At 46.8% G+C, this 23,667-nt stretch overlaps 1 protein-coding gene across 2 annotated transcripts in view; it reads right to left on the bottom strand.

Annotated features, from left to right (window-relative positions):
• Window positions 1-23,667, bottom strand: part of PLCB3 (phospholipase C beta 3) — a 70,150-nt gene that overhangs the window by 24,348 nt on the left and 22,135 nt on the right. For both annotated transcript variants that reach the window (XM_033174196.1, XM_033174197.1), the window contains exons 5-19: window positions 20,796-20,875; window positions 20,098-20,151; window positions 18,619-18,694; window positions 18,245-18,345; window positions 16,874-17,040; window positions 14,932-15,078; window positions 14,290-14,447; window positions 12,878-12,960; window positions 12,654-12,738; window positions 11,472-11,655; window positions 5,458-5,565; window positions 4,204-4,268; window positions 3,376-3,472; window positions 2,200-2,284; window positions 639-763 (exon numbers count right to left, since the gene is read on the bottom strand). In XM_033174196.1, coding sequence (XP_033030087.1) covers window positions 639-763; window positions 2,200-2,284; window positions 3,376-3,472; window positions 4,204-4,268; window positions 5,458-5,565; window positions 11,472-11,655; window positions 12,654-12,738; window positions 12,878-12,960; window positions 14,290-14,447; window positions 14,932-15,078; window positions 16,874-17,040; window positions 18,245-18,345; window positions 18,619-18,694; window positions 20,098-20,151; window positions 20,796-20,875 — 1,615 coding nt within the window. The remainder of the gene's footprint in view (window positions 1-638; window positions 764-2,199; window positions 2,285-3,375; window positions 3,473-4,203; window positions 4,269-5,457; window positions 5,566-11,471; window positions 11,656-12,653; window positions 12,739-12,877; window positions 12,961-14,289; window positions 14,448-14,931; window positions 15,079-16,873; window positions 17,041-18,244; window positions 18,346-18,618; window positions 18,695-20,097; window positions 20,152-20,795; window positions 20,876-23,667) is intronic.

Here is a 23,667-nt window from a genome sequence, read left to right as displayed (position 1 = left end):
GCCTACATCTCCCATCATCCTTCACCACTGGCCATGCTGGCTGGGGCAGATGGGAGTTCAGCAACGTATGGAGGACCACAGGCTCCCCATTATTGCCTTATGCATACGTGAAAGTGAACTGTGTGTGGTTAGATCTCTCCCTCTTTAATTTGGTAGGAAAATAAGTCAAGAGAGTTGCCATGGGTCTTTCCTGCTTCCGGCCAGCTTAAACCAAAACGCAGACCACCAGCCATGTTTGGCAACCCACCAGCACCAGAGGCTTAACAAGCTTCTTTTGTTTTTTTCCCCTTTCTGCCTGGGACTGTCAAAAAAAATGCAACCCAGAGGATGGGAGGGCTGTTCCTTTCTTTCATATGAAAGCCATGTAGTCTCAGCGCTGTGGGCCCAAAAATGTGGAGTTTCCTCTGAACTGAGCTTGCAGAGTATCAGACACACGACAAGGACTTTCTTATTCCAGAAGTCATTTGGTTTGGTTTTACTGTCACATTCTCTGAATGGTTTATTTTTCACATACCCTGCTTAGAAATGCTAATGATTAAGCAGTATATAAATGCCGTGGATAAAATAAAACACATGTGAAATAAGTTTCTAGCCCTCATTGTTAGCAAGCAGAGGGGGGGAAAGAGGATGGCACTTACCAAGCGACTGGAAATTGAGTGCCACCATCTGGCAGCCGGCATTCCAGAAGACCTGAGGCATGTAGTTGGAGGAATCCACTCGGGTCCCTTTGGGGTATATCCGGCTCAGCTGCTGCTTGTTGTATCTGGGCAAGGGGTGCTTGTCAAGGCAACAGCCAACGAGAGCACCTCAACTCTACCGTGGCCATCAATGATCATGGATCAGCTGTGAGCACTCAACGTGCCCTTGAAGGCATTCTGTTTTCTCAGGCTCTCAGTCCCTCTTTCTAACATTAGTCATCAATTACTTACACACACACACACACACACACACACACACACACACACACACACACACATCAAGATGTAACCCAAGGGTGGGAAACCTTGTCAGCTCAAGGGCCACGTTCTCTTCTGGGCCATGTTCCAGGGGCCACATGCCAGTGGTGGGCAGGGATGAAGGCAAAAGTGGACGGAGCAATTAATACAAATTTTACCTTTGCACAATAGGCTAGCTTCTACACACGCTGCTGGAGAAATCCTGGAGCGCTGCTGACAGTGTAGACGCTGGCCAGGAATGGAGCCTATTGTACAAAATGCAAGAATCCTATACATTGCTCCACCCACTTCTGCATCTGGCTCCACCCACCATTGGTATGTGACACACACACACACACACTTGCCCACAAGGGAACGAGGTCTTCCAAACGGAAACCGGATTCCTCACTCTTGGCCTAAGAGAGACCAATGGTCCAATCCAATAAAACTGATGTCATCCCTTTGTTCATGGAGAAGGCTTAGACTATCTGACTTTACCACTGAGCATTTGCGGTCACACCCCCAACTCCTACTGATGCCTGGGTCTACAGAATGAGCCCCACATACATAACCTCCTATCTTGGATTTTCTTTCCCACAGTTCCCAGAAGCAGGACACGCAGGAGCCAGTGCCAACTAGTGCCCATTGGGACTAGTAGGACAGAAGGCAGGGAGCCCAACAGTAGGTGGTGCCAGAGCCAATGACGGGCAGAGCCACTCCTGGACTGCTTGTAAGTAAGAAGGCAGAATGAGCTTGGTGGCCCCATTTGCCCTAACGGATCAGTCTCTACTAACAGAAGTGGTTCCAAGCACTCAAAACAGTTGTACCATTCACTGTTGTAGCGAAAAAGGTGCTGCCACAGGGATTCATCTAGGGCCTCGTCTAGACATTTAAAGCAGTACCATACCCCTTTCAACAGTCATCGCTTCCCCCAAAGGATCCTGGGAACTGTGGTTTGTTAAGGGTGCTTACAGGAGACCCCTATTTTCCTCACAGAGCTAAGGAGTTCTCTGGGAAGAGGGGCTGACTTGCTACACCACTCTGGGAACAAAAGCTCTGTGAGGGGGAATAGGGTGGGTGTGTCTCCTAGCGAGTCTCAGCACCCTTAGCGAACTACCGTTCCCATGACTCCATGGGGGAAGCCATGACTGGTTGAAGTGGTAGGATAACTGCTTTAAAGGTACAGCACAGATGAGGCCTAGGGGCTGCTCAGCAGTTGAGGCCCACTCTGCTTCAAACCACCATACATCACCAGGCAGGATACTCAACGAACTCCATGGGGCTGTTGGTCAGCTGCTCCAAACCTTTGGTCTCCACGAAGGAAGACATCTCGTAAGATTTGTTGCGTTCTTGGGAGGAGAGAAGTAAAAAAAGGCACCGTGTTAATGCTCCACGTTACGCAGACAGTCTTGCGCACACACCTCTCCCAATCTGCCTATTGCTGCTTCTTCCCTATCAGGGGAATATTTACACACTGGGGCAGATGTCAATGGGGAGAGGGTCATAGAAAGCATGCACTTCGAATGCAGGCGGTCCCAGGTTCAAGTCCCTGGCGTCTCCAGTTATAAAGGAATCAGAAAAATATCCTTTTCTGTCAGAGACCCTAGAAAGCTGATGTCAGAATAGAGAGTGATAGTCAGACACCTTTTCCAAACATAGGCTGCATGTGCACCATTTAAAGCCCTGGGTGCGACTGGAATCCAAGGCCACATCCACACTATACGTTTAAAACAGTATCTTACCACTTTAAACAGCAATGGCTCCCCTGCCCAAAGAATCCTGGGAATTGCAGTTTGTTGAGGGTGCTTAGAGTTGATAGGAGACACCTTATTCCCCTCACAGAATTACAATTTCCAGATTTCTCTGCGACGAGAGGTTGAGTGTTAAACCACTCTGGGATAATGAACATAGCCATGTTGGCTAGTAGCCACTGCTAGCATGAGCCTCTATAAATTTTTCTAATTGTATTCTGAAGCCATCCATGTGGGTGTCCCTCAACATGCCCACATTCACGCCATACATTTAAAGCAGTGTGATGCCACTCTGAACAGTCATGGCTTTCCTCAAAATAATTCTGGGAGATGTAGTTTGTTAAGGGTGCTGTTAGGATACCCCTGTTCCACTCACAGAGCTAGAATTTCCAGTGTGTTTTAACAATCAATCCCTCTTCACAGGGATCTCTGGGAATCGCCACTCTGTGAGGGGAATAAGAGTCGCCTAACAATTCTCAGCACCCTTTACAAACTAAAGCTCCCAGAATCCTTTTGGGGAAGCCATGACTGTTTAAAGTGGTATCACACGGCCTTAAATGTATGCTGTGAATGTGTCCTACATCTGGATGGGGAGTCTGACAATGCATGGAGGGCCACAGATTGCCCACTCCTAAACTTACACCAACGCCTTACTGCCAGCATCCATCCCCCTCCCCGCTCTCACTCACTCCTGGCCACCTCGAAGCATTTGAACTTGACAGGTTCAATGTAGTTCACCAGTGTAGACATCTCTTCTGTGGCATTGACCTCGCTGCTTGCGGTGCCCTGTCACAAAGGGGAGAGGGGAGGACAAGGGGAGATGGAAACAGTTTAGAAAAAAAATGTTTAAGGTCACATCTGGACCATATGTTTAAAGCACTCTTTAAACGTGTGTGTGTGCGCACATACGCACACACAAATATATATACACACGCATGCGGCTTAATGCATGAAGTGATGCCAAATGTCATATTCCTGTTACTACAATTTATGGGGAGAGATGATGGCCAAATGTGATGAAGCATTTAAAGTTTTTTGGCATCAGCCCACCTGCCATTTGTAGTATCAAATTCTATTATCATTATTACATTTCAATCCCACCTTTCCTCTGAGGAGTTTAAGGTGGTGTCCACCACTCTCCCCTTCACCCTTTTCTCCTCACAGCAACCCTATGAGGTAAATTAGGCCTAGAATTGCCGACAGACCCTCTAGGCCTCCCAGTGATCTTCATGGCCAAGTAGGGATTTGAGTGATGGCCTTCCAAACCTTCCCAGTCCGACACACTCTTAACTGCTACACCACATTGGCTCTCCAACCCAGAAGTCTGCTTAAAATAAAGTGTAGGCCTACACAACACTCAAACCAGTCCCCTTGACATCGGTGATGGGGACCCCTCTGTTGTCGGCCTACAACATCTCCCATCATCATTCTGGACGACACTGGCTGAGGCTGATGGGAGTTGAAGTCCATCAACATCTAGAGGGGCCACGGGTTTCAGATCCCTGCTTTGCACGCACCTCATCTGTCGTGGGCTTTTTGGGGTCCGGCTGCTCTTCCTCCTCTTCGCTCTCAGCTTCACGGTCTGGACATGGAAGGAAGGAAAGGGGTTAGAAGCAAAAAGCCAAAATGTAGTTAAGGTGGGGGGAGATGATTCCTGAGCCCTGAAGGGCAATGAGTTGAGGGCACATTTAGAGTATACTACAAACTTAAAAATAATGGATTAATGTATTCCCACTCCCCATAGAATGGGTGAGAGAGAGAGAGAGAGAGAGAGAGACATCACTGAGGCAAGATTGTGTTCTGACCTGCTGGCTCCTTCTTTCCCCAGAAGCAAAAGTAGCCAGCTTGCTCCAATTTGAAGTCTTGCTCTAACTTTTAACAGCCCCAAGTGGGTTATGAGCTGCTGAATCCGAGGATCACAAAATATGGTATCCTTTTATTGATTTTGTTAAGATAAGCATATTGACTTATGGAACCTTGTGGAGAGACACTTTCATTAGATTGCCTTTCTTGAAATGTCTAAAACTGCAACCATGAGCTGCTGTTTTACTTTTCTTTCTATACAACTTCTAAGCCCTGTTTTCCTTGTGTGGGTATGTTTTGTTACTTGAAATTAAAAATCAATTAAATTAAACAAAAAACAAAAAACAGCAGCAACAGTGAATACCAATCACATTCCCTGCATTGACTTCTGTTCCAGACATGGCAAGAATAAGCGAACACTGGCCAGCCATTTCCCTTACTGATTTTTTTTCGTTAAATTTTTAATACTTTATTGCTCAAACCAAACCATTAAAATCATTAAAGAAAGGGATTCTAACAAGTAAGATTCAACAAAATAAAGCAGCATTAGGCTGAACATTATCATTAAGCTACTTATTCCAAAGCATTGCAAAAAGTAGCCCTTTTACCATTAACATGTTAGGCTTTTTATATGTATTCTTTTATAATAAGTTAACTTAATCCTTCTTAATGTAGACCAAATTTTGTCAAACTATCTACATACAGTCAGAGATGTACCTTCCCTCAATTTTTAGGCTGCAGTTATACTATTTCTCAGTGTTTTCAGAGACAGCATACTTCAAATAACCGAGTAGACATATTTTGCGTTCTAAGGATACATGGTATCCTAACATGTCCGGAATACTAATTGTATGCATTTCCAATTTCCTCTCCAATTTTCATTTGAATTTTCTGGCAACTCAACTGACAACTCAATTGGTACCTCAGGTACTTCAGACAGCCTCCTGTCTTCCCCAAAAGACACTCACCAATAGACTTGCGGGGTTCAACCAGCTTTGCGATTCTTTCGGAAGACTTCTCCTCACCGTTGGTCATGACTGGTGACAGTACCTCAGCCTGCTCTGCAAATGGAGAGCCTTTTTTGGGGGGGGGAGGTCAGGGGGCAAGGGAGGAAAACAATAAAAAATTGTGAGCGGCAGGAAAACGTAGAGCTCACGCAATACAAGGGTTAACTGAGAAGGGGGCTGCATATATACCATGTACTGTATATTCTGGCATATAAGACTACTTTGTAATCCTGGAAAATCTTCTCAAAAGTCGGGGGTCATCTTATACGCCGGGTGGAGAATCTGCGGTCAAGTATATCTCAAACTCTATATTTTAACTGGAAAAGTTGGGGGTCGTCTTATACGCCCAGTCATCTTATACGCCGGAAAATACGGTATTTAAAGCCCTCAAAAGCACCCTCAGAACTGTGGTTTACTCATACAGCTACAATTTTCAGCACCTTTAACAAACTACAGTTCCCAAGATTCTTTGCGATAAAACATGTGGATGGTGTGTACGCAGCCTATTTTCCAAAAGGGGAAAACAAACAGAGAAACAAATCTTAATTCTTGTACCTTTGAACAGACTCTCACCTAAGAGATCTACAGCAAACCTTTTTAGAACTAAAATATCCACCTGATGAAGTTAAACAACAGATCGACAGAGCCAGACTGATACCCAGAGAGAACTTGCTGCAAGACAGACCCAAAAAAGAAAATAACAGAACACCACTAGTCATCACATACAGCTCCCAAGTTAAAACAGTACAACGCATCATCAGAGATCTACAACCTCTCCTAGACAATGACAGTTCTCTTTCTCAAGCTCTGGGAGGAAGACCCTTCATCGCATACAAACAGCCACCCAATCTCAAACAGCTCCTCACCCACAATAATACAAAAACAGGACTCAACATGGACACTGGTACCAGAGCCTGCAATAAACCCAGATGCCAACTTTGCTGCCACATAAACCCGGATAACACCATTACTGGTCCCAACAACATCAAACACACCATCTCAGGACTATTTAATTGCTCATCTTCCAACATTGTGTATGCAATCAAATGCCAACAGTGCCCTTCAGCTCTCTATATTGGACAAACAGGCCAAACCCTACGCCAAAGGATAAATGGACATAAATCTGATATCAGGAATCACAAGACAGAGAAACCAGTAGGAGAACACTTCAATCTCCCAGGACATTCTATAAAAGATCTCAAAGTAGCTGTCTTAATACAAAGAAATTTCAGAAATAGACTGGAAAGAGAAGTGGCTGAATTGCAACTAATCACCAAACTTAAAACCATGGAGAAACCTGGTTTGAACAAAGACATTGGATTCTTATCTCATTATACATAACAAAGCCATCTTTAGCCATCTCACCCCTTGCCTTTCCCTGCAAGACTAATTGCAGCCGTTTAGAGTCGTCAACAGGTTTTCCACACTTATCAGCCTATCACCCATTCCCACCACCCTTCTGAGTAATACCCCTCCCCACTCCCCCACTATATTTAAGGATCTGGTGACTTCTATTTCAGTGTATCTGAAGAAGTGTGCATGCACACGAAAGCTCATACCAGGAACAAACTCAGTTGGTCTCTAAGGTGCTACTAGAAAGAATTTTCGATTTTGTTTTGACTATGGCAGACCAACACGGCTACCCACCTGTAACAAGATCAGGTGTGTTCTTCCAACTAACTGGACTAAGACCTGGAAAACCAGAGTTCAAATCCTCCCTCAGCCAGTAAGACAGTTCACTGGGTGACGTTGGGCCAAACACTGTCTCTCATCCTAACCTACGTCACAAGGTGGTTGTGAGGATAAAGCGGAGATGGGACGAACAGCGTTCACAACCTTGAGTTCCTGGGAGGAAAGGTGGGCTATACAATGAATAAATAATACTGTAGATAGAATTCTAGAGTGTAAAGGACCTCAAAGATCAACGCAGGCAATCCTCTTATAGGGTAGCCATTCAGTCTCTGCATTAAAAAAAAACCAACAACAACTCTCTAACCAAACTGAACTCACCACCTTCTAAGGTAAATCTGCTCCACTAAACTGTTTGTACCAGGCAGAAGTCCTTCTCAACATTTAGTTTAAAATCACATTGTCATTTCTGAACCCTTTATTTTGGGTCCTACACTCTAGGCGTGACAGAAAAAAAGTTTCCTCCATCTTCTATGAGACAGGCCTTCAAATACGAGAGCAGTACATAGGAAGATCTGGCCTGGACCCCAAATGAAGGGAGGGGGATAAAACTCCAAAGGCTTTGAAATCTCAGCTTGGGAGAAAGGTGGGAGATAAATACATTAAATAATGATGATGATTAAAGACCTCTCCCCTCTCTTTGGAGGAAGCGGCCCTGGCATTTTCTGACCAATGAGAGCCATAGCCATGCTTGTAAGGTAGGAGGAGAGCCGACGTCCTGTCTCCCAGGTAGGCATCTTAAGCTACCCTTCTGCATTTGAATAAAACTGGTGGGAGATATGCGACTCTTGGCTTGGGGGAAATGGCGTGGAAAAGAGTCCAGGGCTTTTTCTCTACAGCCCTAATGAGTCGGTGCCAAGTATTGTCATTGTACTCATCAATGCCAGGCTAAAAGAGCTGGAGAGCAGCAGTATTAAACATTGATGAGTCATATTCTACGCTGTGCTCTTTCCTGTGCCTGCAGTACCTATACATGTGTGGGGAGATACATAGTGTGTAACACTGAAAGATTGCATCTCCCTTTACCTGGCTGAAAAGATTCTCAGGTGAGCACCTCCTCTCGGTCCCATTAACATCAGAGGCACAGTTGGTGGCAACCCGAGACAGAGACAGAGACAGAGAGAGAGAGACAGAGAGAGACAGAGAGAGAGAGTGTGTCTTTTCTGTGGCTGCTCCCAGACTGAGGAACTCCCTCCTAGGGGAAGTGCAATTGCCTCTCTCTTTGTTGCCCTTCCTTCAGAAGGCTAAGACCTTCCTGTTCAGACAGGCCTTTGGAAACTAAAGTGCAGACAAAGCTGGCCGGTGGGACACTGTCGGGGCAAACTGTACTTGAATGGCTGGCTCTACATGTGTTTTAACTTTTGGTTTCAAATAGTTTGTTTTTATATTTTATATTTCATAATGACGTGTTTTTTTTAAAAAAAAATGTTCTAAGCCACCTTAATTCCCAACTCAGGAGAAAGGCAGGATACAAAGACATTGAACGATTACAGCAGTTCTGCCGCTTTGATGCAGAAGCTTCCCATGTTCGGTTCCTACCACCTCTAGTTAAATGGAGCCGGGTTCTCAACGATCGCTGCTGCTAGTCAAGGCAGACAGCGCTGGGCTAGAGGGAGTGCCGCTCTGACTCTTGACAGCTAAGCTCAGGTGTTTCAAGGAGGAAGCAAAAGCAGGGGGATTTGATTTGCACGTACTCTGCCCCCGCTTCTGGGTCTGATGCAAAGGAGGAAGGAAACGTGTGCTGTGCCTCGCATCAGTCTCCAGTATAGTTTTCTTGATTCGTAAGAAGACATAAGAAGTGCCTGCTGAATCAGGCCAAAGGCCCATCAGGTGCTGCATCCTGTTCTCACAGTGGCCAACCAGATGCCTGTGGGGAACCAGCAAGCAGGAATCGAGCGCAAGAGCACTCTCCCCTGCTGTGGCTCCCACCAACTGGTATTCAGAAGCATTTCTGAAGAATGCAGAGAGCAGAGCTTTCATGGATGGCTAGCAGCCATCAATGGCCCTCTCCTCCATGAATTTGCCTGGTCCTCTTTTAAAGCTATCCAAGCTGGTGGCCATCACTGCCTCCCGTGGAAGCGAGCTCCAGTTTTAACTATGCACTGCATGAAGTTCTTTAGGGTTGCCATGTGTCCTCTTTTCCCAGGACACACCCTCTTTTTCAGGGGTGAAATTTCTGCCTGGGTGGATTTTCTAAATTTGCCAAAATGTTCCTGGCTATACTTTCTGGATGAGACACAGCCATAACTGGTGGCTGAAGGCTTGCTTTCCTCTTCTCTTCTCCTGCCCCCTTCAGCAATAGATCACAGCTTCTATAGCCTACGTATAGTGCGGGTATCTAAAATGAGAGTCGCCACAGCGTTCCCTTTTTCGCTCTTCAAAATATGGCAACCCTATCCGCCCTGAATACCCCAAGGCACAAAAGGAAAGGGGGTTGGGAGGGAGGAGGAAAAGAGAAAACCCAGGCACTCTTTTTTAGTTGCTGAGTTCTCGCAATGACCATCTGGAATTGAAAGATTTCAGGCAGGGGAGCCAAAAACCGCTGGTATTTCACAGCAGAATGGACGGAGAGGCCCTGCAGCCCCTGCTCTCCCCCTTCCCTTTAGTCTGATGGACCGACCGCTGCCAGATGCCAGCTGAGGGAAGAGTCTGATGGAGCTGGTCTTTCAGGAGAACAGATGGGGATACCAGTGATTGAACCTGGCACATGAAGAACATACGCTCCACTACTGAGCTATTCTGAGCCCCCCACCCCACCCCACCTGCCATCTCCATGCTCAGTGGGGCAATAACATTGCAGAGCTCTTTTGTCTTCCCCTGGCTAGCCAAAAGCAGAGCAGTAACAATAATAAGAAAGATAAAACGGTCGCTTCAGCTTACACATTATAGATTCTAGTTGAAGAATGAGTTAGCTGCTCAGGCAAGCCTGCACTCATCTTTTGCCAGCTACAGATGAAAACAGATGCTCATCTGAAAAGGTGGGGACAGACTACAACCAGTACATCGCTGCGGTGCTTAAACGTTGGGCACTGTGCCAAATTCAAGGTTCTGGTATTAATTTACAAGGCCCTTAACAACTTGGGGCAGGGATACCTTAAGGGAGCTCCCAATTCCTCACATCCCTGCCCAATCACAGAGTTTGGCAGGGGGTGGTGGTCTTTGTTCGTGGCCCTCCCCCAGAGCTCAGAAGCATGGCTTGCTTCCTCCTGGAGCCATGCATTCCATATTGTGGGCCCAATTCTGAGATAAGACAGGCCTCTCTCCCTGTTGAAATTCAGGTACTCAACAAAGACCTTTAATTCCAGCAGGCATTTAAGAACCGTAAGTTGTATAAGAACAAGCACGAAGGAGGTTCCCAGCCTGCTCCTAGGTCCTTATAATATCAGTGGAAACAGTTGGTCTTGGCGAGTATTAACCGCTTCCAATTTTAACCTGAAGATTGCCACTTGACCAGTTTTAATTTTAATTGTTTGAATTAATCGTGGGATGTATCTTAATTGATTGATCACTTGTGTTATGCATATCATTTTATTTATATGATGTTAGCCGCTCTGAGCCCAGCTTTGGCCAGGGAGAGCAGGATACAAATAAATTAATAAAATAATAATAATAATAATAATAGTCGTGTCACGAAGAGTCGGACACGACTGAACGACTGAACAACAACAACAATAATAATAATGCCTATTTATGGAACCTTAAGCTTCCCCACACACAAAAACACACAACGCAATCCTTTCCAATAATAAAAATTTCAATGCTTGGTACAGATATGACATGCAATATAATAAATTCCCACAACTGTGCAGTGTAAACTAAAGCAGGCAAAAGTTATTTTGTTATGAAACCAGTGACCAGAAATGCTTAAGAATTGCATCTGACCACAAGGGTCTTTTGCAAAATCAGAGGCAGTAATTTACCATTGTGTGTGTTAAAATATAAACAATGAAGTAATGGAGAAAGATTTCCACATTTTATCTCCTCTAGCCTCTCTATTGCACTCTGTCGCTTTCTCCTCCACAGCTAATCACCAAATTCTACTCCCATTGAGTAAAATACATGCAGTATCCCCTTTGTGAAGCAACTTCCATGCATGCAACTACAAGTAAGAACGTGCTGATGTCTTTTAGCCCGTGAGTTTTGTTCTAGATGCCGTATCATTTTGGACCGATGGGTTCTTTTATTGACTGTTGTGAAAAACTGCCTTCTAAATATTGGAAATAAATAAATGCATGCACCCTGTGTCCAGAAAAACCCCCGTCTCTGCAAATAATTAAGATGCATACCTAGCGCAGGAGAGCCTGGCTCACCCACTCCGGATGAATCGCTGTAGGAGCTGGGTGTCTGCTCCAGGAGCCTTTTCCGAATGCTGCCTTCAGATCCCTTGCCGTGCACACGGCGCTTCTTATTTTTCACCAGGATCCGGCCCAACAACTCCTGGGGACTTGGCAAAGCTACACCAGGCTGAAGCTGTGGGGGTGGGGTGCGGTGGGTGGAGCAAAATGGAAGATGTCAGCAAGAGCAGGAGATCTTCACAGACTAGGAGACAAGACGGGTACTGATGCCCTCAAGAGATAAATCTATTCACAGAAAGGAAGGAGGTGTAGCTCAGTGGCAGAGCTGTTTTGCATGCAAAAGCCCACAGGTTCACTACCTGGCAGCTCCAAATAAGATCTTGGTCTGAAATCCTGGAGCAGTGCTGCTTGTGAGTGTGGACAACAGTGAACTAGATTAGGGTGGCCCAACTTTTCTTACCATGTGGGCTGCAAGAGCACTTCAACACAGAACCAACTGGCCGCACAATGCCTTGTCGAGCGGGGAGGGGGGGTGAAGCCAAAATTTGACACCGCAGCCCTCACACTGCCTTCCCAAAGTCAGGTAAACAAGGTGCCAGGCTTTGGGAAGAAGGTGCGAGGCTCTGGCCGGGGCCTGATGCTCTCCCACCTCCTTCCCAAAGCCGGGAAAGCACTAATTAGGCTTTGGGAAGGAGGAAGGAGGACTCTAGGACCCTGTCAGAGCCTCACACCTCCTTCCCAAAGCCCAGCGTCTCTGAGTGCTGCATACAGCCCTTGGGACTACCCTGAGCTAGATAAACCAAGAGGATGTATTCACCAGATGCCCATTACTTGATTTGTTTCTCCAGGCCGAACTCTAATTCACTGAAGCTGTCAACTGAGCATGTGCAATGGCTGCCCGAGCCGTACACACCTCAGCTTCACCACAACTTCCGTTTTCAAATCGGATGGAGGCTGGTTTGAGGCAAAGCACATCAGACAGAAGCTACAGCTACAGGGTACCTGTGGATTGTGGCTAACATCAGGTGTACTCGGTTTCAGAAACCAGCAGTGCGAGCGAACTGGAGCCGGATTAACTGGTCACCTGTACACAACCTAAGTAAGGACCGCAGCCGCTCCCAACCAACCCGCCCACATGTCATTCCCCTGGTTGATCTCGCTCCCAGAACACACCGGATATTTATCCAAAGGATCAATAAGGAGAGCGTCCCCAAATATGCTGCGGCAATACTCTGCCATCTTCGCCTGCTGCTTTGCCCTGGGGAAGGAAAACAAGAAACACAGAGGAAAGAAAGGTCATCAGTCACACAGGCCTCTCTGATCATACGGCGCTGTAAGAAGGAGAGGGGCAAGGATGACAGTCTCAGACAAGCCACTGCGGCACTACAACTACTCACGAGTCAACGTGGTTCTCAAATGAGAGGATAACAGGGAAAGGTGAAGTCTTGAAGGCACTTTCAGCAATGGCCTCTATGACTTCCTGTAACAGAGTGAGGCAGGGAAAGGGGTTAAGGCCAGAGTGGGGGATGTTTTCCAGCCTGAGGGCCATATTCCCTTCTGGGCAACCTTCTGGGGGCCACATGCCAGTGGTGGGAGGGGCCTGAGGCAAAAGTGAGCAGAGCAACCTTTGCAAATTTTACTTTTCCACAGTAGGCTGGTGTCTACGCACACACAAGTCCCTCTAGCCTCCATTCTGACAAGCAAGAGGCACATTTGAGCTCAAGAAAGTACAGAAAAAGTGAGATGTGAAGCAAGGCCAGTGAAAGATGTGGCCTGGGTGTGGTATGTGGAGTACTGAGGGCCTGTGGGGGCACAATTAGCCACCAGGCCTGAAGTTCCCCACCACTGGGCTAAGAGGTCAAGAACACTTATTTGCTTACAGAGGTAGAGTTAGAGGTGGGTGGGGGGAGGTTGCTACAATGGACAATAAACTTAAGAGAAAGTTCCCCATCAATATGCTGACATGTTTCAGGAGGATTCTGCTCCCACACCCAGGCCTGGAACAAAAGACTGAACACAGGGATGGGGAGCCTCGCAGCCTCTAAACACGTTGATAGACTACAACTCCCATCATTCCTCACCATTGGGTCATGCTGGCTGCAGCTGATGGGAGCTGGAGTCCCACAGCAGCAACTGGGAGAGCCACAGTTTCTGCTTCCATGACTAAAATGATATCAAGCAGGGCCTGGACCTCTGAGTTCTCACCCTTGTTGGATAACTGGAGCGTCCATGATCAGAAGCAGTTCAGATTTCCACCTGACGATGCCAACCTCGGTCTCATTGGTTGCAAATAAGCCTTTTAAGGTGGTATTCCAAGCTTACCTCAGGAACAGGTGTGGGGAACTGTTGGCCCTTCAGATATTGCTGAACTACAACTCCCATCAGGCCCAGCATGCATGATCGGTGGCCATGCCTGAAGGGAGTTGTGGTTCAGCAACATCTGGAGGGCCAACAGTTTCCCAAGACTTGTTTAAAAAGGACCCTCCAGCTACAGATTTGGGATGTTTCCTCCTCCCAGTTTAAATCGTGAGGGAAAAACACTCCCTTCCAAATAAGTTGCGGGCAAAGGAAGGATATCATCACCTTCACTCCCAAGGAACAGTACTTATTTCAGAAGTCTCTCAGCGTCCCACCCTCAATGGGACTCCTGCTAACTTGGAAGGGGCGCAACAGGCCAAGTAGGCCGCCATTGATCTGTTAAGACATGCTGAAAAACTGGAAATGGCAAACACAGGTAGGGGGGGTGGGCGACCCTTCTGTTGGCCTTGGGGACCCTTGCAAATGGCCAACCGTGCTGAGTGCCAGTTACCTTGAAAGGGATTTCGGTTGTCATGGTGAATCCATGTGTGATGAAGGGCTCCTCGTCTTGGGGGCGCCCCTTCCAGCAGTCCAGCTCAATGCAACGGCAGCCACTCAGCAACACCTGCCGGTACATCTCCACTGAGGAATTGCCTGTCAGCTGCCCAGCTTTTTTGAAGGGAGAGGGAGAAGATGATGGGGAAATGTTAGATGCCTGGGGAGAGGAGAGACACCCAAGCAACGATACCAGAGCTCAAATCCTTAGAAGAGGCAAAATAAAACGTGAAATAAAGAAGGCCAGTAACTTTGAGCACAGAGGAAGACACTTGATTTCCAGCAGGGATGCATTTTCTGCACAGCCGGTCTCGCACAAAACAATTTCACTTCAGGATATAATGAGGAAGAATTGCTCTGCCACAAAAAAGGGCAATCATCTTTCTCAACCCCTATTTTCCTACACCTCCCAGAGTTCCCTGGGACTGACTGTGAAACGACACTTGAGAACTGTAGCTCTGGGGGGGGGGGAGAGAACAGAGGGTCTCCTGACAACTCTCGGCTCCCTTAACCAACTACAGCTCCCAGAAGACTTTGGGGGTAGTGCAGGTGGCAGGCACCCACATTCAGGGCGCGTGTCTCTGTTCGGTGCACATACCTGTGAGGTAGGTATTATGTGAAGAGTTAATAAAGTAGCTGCTTAACGGCTGGGTCATGTCGTCACTTAAATCCAGCTTTTCGGGGGGCACAATGGTGTTCTCTTCTCCCCCCAGGTAGCGGCCAAACCCTTCCATTGACATCTGGTCTGTGGAAGGACAGACGGGGAAAGTAAAGCAGGTTTATAGAGTAGGCAAGAGAAGAGGCACGCTGAAATAAGTGGGGGCAGGACTGTGTTTATCTGTGCCCCACTTTTATTTATTTCATACATCTATACACACACAAACACACACACACACACAACCAGGGGTTGCTCCCCCTGCTCACTCCTCCCAACAAGCCCTTTGCCAACCCTCCTTTTCCCACACCTAACCAAAATGCCCCCTCTTTGCACTTCATTCACCCCTTTGCCTAACCCCCAAGTCCATCCCCACTCCCCTCAGTTTGCTGCAGCCCCTTTTAAAGGAGGGGGGAGGCTCTTCACAGAGCAGTTTGCCAAACCGCTCTAATAACAATAACAATAATTTTATTATTTGTACCCCACCCATCCGACTGGGTCGCCCCAGCCACTCTGGGCGCCTTCCAACATACGCAGAAACACAACAGAACATCAAACATTAAGCACCTTCTCCCTTCTCTTAAACAGCTTGCCTGGGCTGTCTGCCACCCACACTGCTTGCTCGCTCGCCTGCCTGCCATTATACTGGAATTTATTTCTTAACATTATTATTTCTTATCTTTATATACCGCCCTTCATCTCAGAGCGGTTCACGAGATAAAAATGCAGGATAAAAGCACAAAATAAATAGTTAAAATGAAAACTAAATGAAAGAATAACAACAACGCCCCCACCACCACCAAACACATTTAAAAGGCTGTAGAGTATTAATCAGCCAAAGGCCCGGTTGAAGAGGAACGTTTAGTCTGGTGCCTAAAGGTATATAATGAGGGCTCCAGCTGAACCTCCCTGGGGAGGGAGAGCATTCCAGAAATGGGGAGCCACTACAGAAAAGGCCTATTCCCATGCTGTCGCCCTCCGGACCTCTTGTAGAGGAGGCACACAAAGAAGGGCCTCAGGGGAGGACCTCAGGGTCCAGGTCAGTTTATATGGCGAGAGGTGGTACCTTGAGCTATGAGGTCTTTAACATGCAACAGCCATATTTTGCATGCATATAGGTAGGTATAAAGGTAAAGGGTAAAGGGACCCCTGACCATTAGGTCCAGTCGCGGATGACTCTAGGGTTGCGGCGCTCATCTCGCTTTATTGGCCGAGGGAGCCGGCGTACAGCTTCCGGGTCCTGTGGCCAGCATGACTAAGCCACTTCTGGCGAACCAGAGCAGTGCACGGAAACGCCGTTTACCTTCCCGCCGGAGCGGTACCTATTTATCTACTTGCACTTTGATGTGCTTTTGAACTGCTAGGTTGGCAGGAGCAGGGACGGAGCAACGGGTGCTCACCCCGTCATGGGGATTTGAACCACCGACTTTCTGATCGGCAAGCCCTAGGCTCTGTGGTTTAACCCACAGCGCCACCTGCGTCCCTATATAAAGGTAAAGGGTAAAGGGACCCCTGACCATTAGGTCCAGTCGCGGACAACTCTGGGGTAGGTATATACACTCTGTAATACATGAACACACCCACACACCCACACAAGAATAGACATAAACACCCACCCACACATACACACAATATGTATACACGTCCCTGCTTTATATCTATTTACACAAACACACCCAAAGACAAATGAAACTAAAAAACAGTAACGGCCCTACAGTACAGTACAAAACAATACCTCCTGCCCAGTCCCAAAAACAAAAAAATTGAGCAGCACATTTTAAAAACATCTGCCACCGCCTCCACCCACTCTGTATTTCTCCATAATCACCACCACCACTTGCATATCCCAGCCCAAATTCTGGAGAGGGCGGGGAGGGGGGCTCACCACGCTGCTGGAACTGTTGGTTGGGCTCATACTTGTTGATTAGCTGGCGCACCTGCTCCCGAGTCAGTGGCGGGTAGAGGATCTCGTTGAGACGGGGGTCTCTTTGCTTCTGGTTGATAAAGTCCATCAGCTGGTCCAGACTGAGGTAAGGCTTCCCCTTGGCTCCGCTGTTTGCAAAGGAACAATCAGAGGGAAGGCAGAACAATGGCGCTTTGGCCGGTTCCAAAATTTGCAACTGATAAAGGAGGCACCCCCGCCCCTTAGAATTAACAGAACAGAACAATTCATTATTGCCCAAGCCAATTCACGTAGTCACCTGAGAGACTTCAAAAATGCAAGCCAAACCATTCGTGCCGAAAACAGGAAGCTTGGGCAACATCAGGTTGGGAATTCTGGCCACACTGAAAGGGCACCAAGAACTACCAACCCAGAACTACCTAGAGCAGTGATCTTCAGCCTTGGGTCTGCAGATGCTGTTGGACTACAACTTCCATCATCCATAGCTACCTCAGCCAATGGTCAGAGACAATGCGATTTGCAGCCCAAAAGCATCTGGGAACCCAAGGCTGAAGGAAAGTGGTCTAGAGGAGAAATGGGGATTTGTGGTCCAAAAACATCTCAAGGGCTACAGCTCCCATCAGTCACAGCCAGCACAACCAACGGTCATGAAAGATGGGCATTGTAGTAGCCCTACATGAGCAGGGGCTCATGTCTCACCTCACCCCAATATAGGGCACTTCCATACTGGTGCTTTTTTGTGAGTGTATTCTGCAGCATGTCATTGACGCAACAACAGTATGTTTGTGGTGGATATATACTGGACTGTCCGCACGTCATTCCCTTTTATTAGTTGTTCTGTAATGCTTCCCATCTGGAACGACACTCTTGCATTATAGCGCAACGAAAGCAGGGTGAAACCTCCCCCCAGAATGTTTGCAGAGTGTATAAAGTTACAGGATCTCAGCAGGGAGTTAAGGGATTGGAAACAAGCAGTGTGTCCGCCCTGAAACGGTACAAACAGGCACAAACAGTACTGGAAGTGGGATTGCATATAACCACTCCGATCCCATCATCACAAATTATCATCGGAGCACAATGAAAAGGACAATTGGAGAGGCCCCACAGAACACTAACATGAACATTGCTTATTCGGGATGGCATCTTGTTTAATCAGGATTATATTGGTTTTTGTGTAACTGTTTTGGCTAACATTTGCATAATCTGTTATCAAACAGAGGAAATATAAAGACACGCTGTACTCTTTTCCACAGTAATCCTCAAAACAAGAGACCAAGTCCGTTTCCTCGCTTCAGATACCCTGTCCTTCCACACCACTGTCCCTGCCCCCCCCCCAGCTCTCCTTTTACTCACATTTCCAGCAAGATCTTGTCTATGTCTGGGCGAAGGCAAAGCTTGTTCAGGAAGCGTTCAAAGATCTCCAGGGTGAACTCTTCAGGTTTGATAGATTCGCTCTGGGGAGCCGGAGAGGAATAAATAAATAAAAGTAAGAAAGACAGTGTACCCCAGAGAAAACACTACAGTTCTGGGGAGGCCGGGTGAGGGTCAGGGAGGAGGCGGAAGAAGAGAAGGAAGAAATCAGAGATAAGAATGGAGTCAGGGAGTAAGGCTGGCTTTATGGCAGCAAGACCAAGATTCAGGAGGGAGGGATGAGGAATGCTGGAAAAGGGAGGAGAAGGTGAGCAGGCAAGAAATCAATACATTTTTTAAAAAAAGAAAAGACATACCCTGTTAAAATTAAGACCGCAAGACTCCAGGGCCGTCTCCACCCGCTTTTTGTCAGCTGAGAACATTTTCAAGATGCTACAAAAGGAAGGAAATGGGAAGCTCTTTATCAGACTTGCAGAGCTAATGAAGGTGGGAGCAACAAGCCAGACATGTCGGAAGGAGACCAGCAAAACAGAAATTGGCCAAAAAAGGAAGAACATACGCTATACAAAAGGAAGGGTAGCCAAGGCAGTGCCTTCCAGATGTTGTTGGACTACATGTCCCATCATCCCCAGCCGCTGGACATGCTGGCTGGAGCTGCTGGGGCTTGGAGTCCAACCATTTGTGGAGTGTACCATGTTGACTATCCTGGAACTAAGCTTTTTTTAAAAAAGAGAGAGAGAGAGAGAGAGAGAGAGAGAGAGAGAGAAGCAAAAGGCATCCTGACTGGGGTATTTAAACAGATACAGGTCAAAGGCCACCTGGGGCCAAAGGGCAGGGGGAAGGAAATTAAGCTTCAATGGAGCTGATGGGCGTGGGGTGGAGAATTTCCTTATCAGGTTGTGGCCTACTGGTGTGCACTCTCCAGTTTCCCTCTGTCTATTTCGCAGACTGCACATGCAAAGAGCGAAAGCAGCTGTTATTCACAAGGAAGCAGGCCTTCCTGCTGGGGCACCCACTAGAGAGTCAGACAGCTGCTTCAAGGAGCCATCTGGAGTGCCAGCCCCTCAGCAGGTCTCCAAAAGTAAACCCTGCCCAACCACACATCCCTGGGCACTGTTTCAAACTGGTAAATCTTCAGGAGGGGCAGCTGCCCTTGCAATCAGGGATGTAAGGAGGCACCATTTTCAGTTCCATCCTGCATTTGCTGGATGTTTCTGTTCTGCTGCAGTTCGCTTCCTCTACAAGCTACGTTATTTGTCTTGCCGGCCTCTATGGCAAAATTACGCACTTTAAATAATTAAATTATTGTTGTCATTATAGTATTCCACCTTATTTGTCTCGCCGTCCTCTATGGCAAAATTACGCACTTTAAATAATTATGTGGTTGTGTAATGATTACTTAAATTATTGTTGTCATTATAGAATTCCACCTTATTCATTGCAACACAAAGGAAATGCAATGCAAATCGGGGGCGGGGATGGCGAGAACGTAATCAATTACGTATCATTTACAGACTGAAAGCAAAAATGGCGAATACAGATCCTAATTGCCAATTCGATTTCCATTCCAGACATGAGACACATAAGAGGGACACCTGCAACTTCTGCTCCCATTTCCATTGGAATTCTCTGACATGGCTGTTTGCAATGCCCACTTGGAGTTGAAGGGTGGGCTATAAATAGAAATAATCTCTCTTTAGAGATGGAGTGACACCTCTCTCTGAGCAACAGACCCTAGAAGCCGAACCTTCATCAGGGGCACCACACAGAACGTGGGCCTCAGGACAGAAGAGGGAGCAAGCACAGCTGTTTTGTAGGTGAAAATATAACCTTACTTCTTGACAGGGATCCTTGCATCCTGATTGACCTGGATCTTGAGCCGAGTGTACCTGTGAGGTTATAACTGAGAGTCAGCTGTTTGGCACAAATTTGCTTTCCCTCCTACTAACCTATGCAAGACAGCATGGACAGGGCTGTCCAGCTCAGTCGAGAGAGCAAAGGATCATTGTGTCCCTCCCACAACTGTGATAAGGTATTTTAATTCATTATGACTGTCCCCTTTCAAGCAACGGAGCCCCACCAGCCCTTACAGCAGGCACGGAAGGTATTTGGCCCTCCAGATGTTACCAAAATACAACAGTTCAGCACTATATGGAGGGCTGAAGGTTCACAACACATATCTTACAGGTAAATAGGTAGAACATCCTATACTTCGGCCTGAGCCAACAACAAGAAGCCAGCAAAACAAACCACAAAGACCAACCACACCAGAGGACACAAATCCAGAGGGACATGGGAAGCTGCCTCATCCCAAGTCAAATCACTGGTCCATCTAAGCTCAGTATTGTCCACATTGCCTGGCAGTTGCTCTTTGGAGTTTCAGACAGGGGTCTCTCCCAGGCCTACCTGGAGGGGATGATACTAGGGACTGAACCCACAACCTTCTGCACGCAAGGCAGACGCTCTGTCACTGAGCTGTGGCCCTTTCCCAGGAGTCTCTACCCTGTTTAAAAATGGTAGAAAGTCGACTCACGCTTTTTGCAGGAAGGTGTTCCGCGAGGCGTTCTGAGCCAGGATGTTTGTGGATAGTTTGAACAGCTCCTCAGTCCACAACTAGAAAGGAGAGGAGAGGCAGAGGAAGAAAAGGGTGAGGCCAGCCGCTCTCATCTGCCCTTCCCCATCCCATTGGCACACTCAGGCCTAACGCTCCAGCCCATACCCTCGAGTTCGGATCATTAACCAAGTTTGGCATGGTTGAAAAGAAAAGAAAAAAGCTGTATCATTTGGAGCTTTTGAAGTTACAGAAAAAGTGTTGTATTTATATTTATTGGCAACATTTTTGCACCTTCTAAGCAACTTACACACTAAAAAGAAAACAATGACAACATTAAAATAAGATAAAAGCAGCTATAAACAAAAAATAAAATACTCAACCAGCAATATATTTAAAAGGAACAAGTCCTACCCGCCCCACTTAAAAGAAGAGCACAGGAAAGGTCACGAACATAATTATCCTCCCAATTAGAAACCATTAAGCCTGGGCAAATAAGAATGCTTTTTGCCTGGTGCCTAAAAACAGACAGTGATGGCACCAGGTGTGCCTCCCTGGAGAGAGCATTCCACAAACAGGGAGCCACCCTTGAAGAGACCTGGTCTTTTTGTCTCCCATGCCTCTCTTGGAGGGGACGCAGATGATGTGTGTTTTAAGCCAGTAATGTATACACAGCCCAACTTAGGCCCACCAATTTCAACAGGTTTGCTCGGAGTGAGATTTAGCCAGCTATGATTCAAGGAAAGATGCAAGAGAGAGGCTTATAAATTGTGCACAGTATTGTTATTTAAATGGATATTCCCATCAGTCCTAGCAAGTGTGGCCAATAGCCTGGGATGATGCGAGTTTTAGATCAGCAGAGCCTGCAGCCTCCCAGCAGTTTACAAGGTCAGTTTGCTTCAAAACACCCACTCAAATTCCTCAACCATCTCTAAGAGAAGTGGCTACTACTGGCATATACACCCCCCCCCAAAAGTGCACTCTTAATGATATTATTGAATATTTCAGTTTTTTTATTCTCTCTCCTCCTCCATAAATTGGTTTTAGAAACCAGGACTGGGTTAGTGCAGGGGGAATACAGGTATTGACAAAGGAACAGGAACAGCAGCCAAAAACCAGAAAGAATATGGATACCTATCCTTACAGCATCAGTGACAAAGCTAAATAAAAAATAAAAAAAATCCATCCAGTAGCACCTTAGAGAACAACTAAGTTTGTTCTTGGTATGAGCTTTCGTGTTTTTATTTTGTTTTGACTATGGCAGGCCAACACAGCTACCTACCTGCAACAGTGACAAAGCTGTAAATTAAAGCCAATTATAAACCAAGATTGATTAAGCAACAGAACTGTAAGCGCATTAGAGGAACAAGGTCAAAGCCTCAAAACTGGGGATGGCCATTCATTACAAGACACTAGTGAAGGGAGGTTGTTTTGTATTCTCCAGCCTGCGATCATTTGTGATCTGTGAAAGTATCTAGCAGGTTCAAACAACTGGATTCTGGGTTAGTTCTTCTCTGGGGGTGGAAAGTCTGGTGCTCTCCAGATGTTGCTGAACACCACCTCCCATCATCCCTGACCATTGGCCAGGCTGGTTGGGACTGATGGGAGTTGGAGTCCAATCCCACAGGTTCCTCCTGGGGCTGCTCTGAGCATACACTCCCAAGTGCACAGTTTGCAAGGAGTGTGAAAATGAAGTGTCAGGCAGCTGTTCTGCAGCACCCCACAAAATAAAAAACAAAAAATGACAAAGCAGTTTCTGGAACCTGGAAGATAAGCGTAGTTTATCACAACATGGTCTATTTGCAGATTAATTCATACAGATTTATCATATAGATTTACCTTATTTGTCCCACGCACTGGTTGCCAGTCCAGGCCCAATTCAAGTTGTTGGTGCTAGATCCAAGTACCAAGAAGACAGCCTCACACAGTATCAGCCATCTCAGATCCTGTGACTCGCAGGTGAGGCCTTGGTGGTGGTACTGCCACCAACTGGGAGCTGCCCAGTTAGCACTCCCCTATGAAAGGGCCTTCCTGGTGGTGGCCCCCTGCTTGCGGAATGCCCACCTTGGTGTGCAGAGTCTGCCTCCTTCCATATCAACATTCGTGATGTATTTAGAGACATTCCTGTTCACTCAGGCCAAAAGATACATTTCCTGGCAACCCTGAAATCATTGGCTGAGATAATTTGTTTTACTGCTTTTAATGATATTGTTTTAATGATGCATTTGCTGCCCTGGGCTCCTTTGAGAGGAAGGGGAGGTTATAAATTGAACAAATAGTGGTAAGCAACAACGGAAGCAGCCGCAATGCTGGAAATGGGATGCTAAGGCACTTATATGAAGATGAATAATCCATCTCGAACAGAAGAACCTCCTTCATCCTTTAACGGAAGTTTACTGTGTGGCGAAACCTTCCAGATACTGGCTCCATTTGCACTGTACATTGACAGCAGCCTCATGCCATTTTAAACAATCATGGCTTCCCCCCAAAGAATCCTGGGAACTGTAGTTTAAAATTGCTGAGAGGTGTTAGAAGACTCCTATTCCGCTCACAATTCCCAGAGTTCCCTGGGAAGAGGGGCCAATTGTTAAACCACCCTGGGAACTGTAGTTCTGTGAGGGGAATGGGGGAGGGTCTCCGAACTACAGCTCCCAGGATTCTTTGGGGGAGGCCATGATTGCTTAAAGTGTTATACATAGTGCAGATGGGGCCATTGTTGGGGTTCAACCTCTCAGCTACCCTAACCACCAACCATGCTGGCTGGGACTGGTGGGCACTGAAGTCCCATTATCATCTGGCAGGGCCATAGGTTCACCCTTGTATTAAAGAACTGTTGCTTTCTCAAAAAAAAGAA

The sequence above is a fragment of the Lacerta agilis genome, chromosome 17, assembly GCF_009819535.1.
Source record: "Lacerta agilis isolate rLacAgi1 chromosome 17, rLacAgi1.pri, whole genome shotgun sequence".
Taxonomy (NCBI): domain Eukaryota; kingdom Metazoa; phylum Chordata; class Lepidosauria; order Squamata; family Lacertidae; genus Lacerta; species Lacerta agilis.
This window is presented reverse-complemented; position numbering and strand designations above follow the sequence as displayed.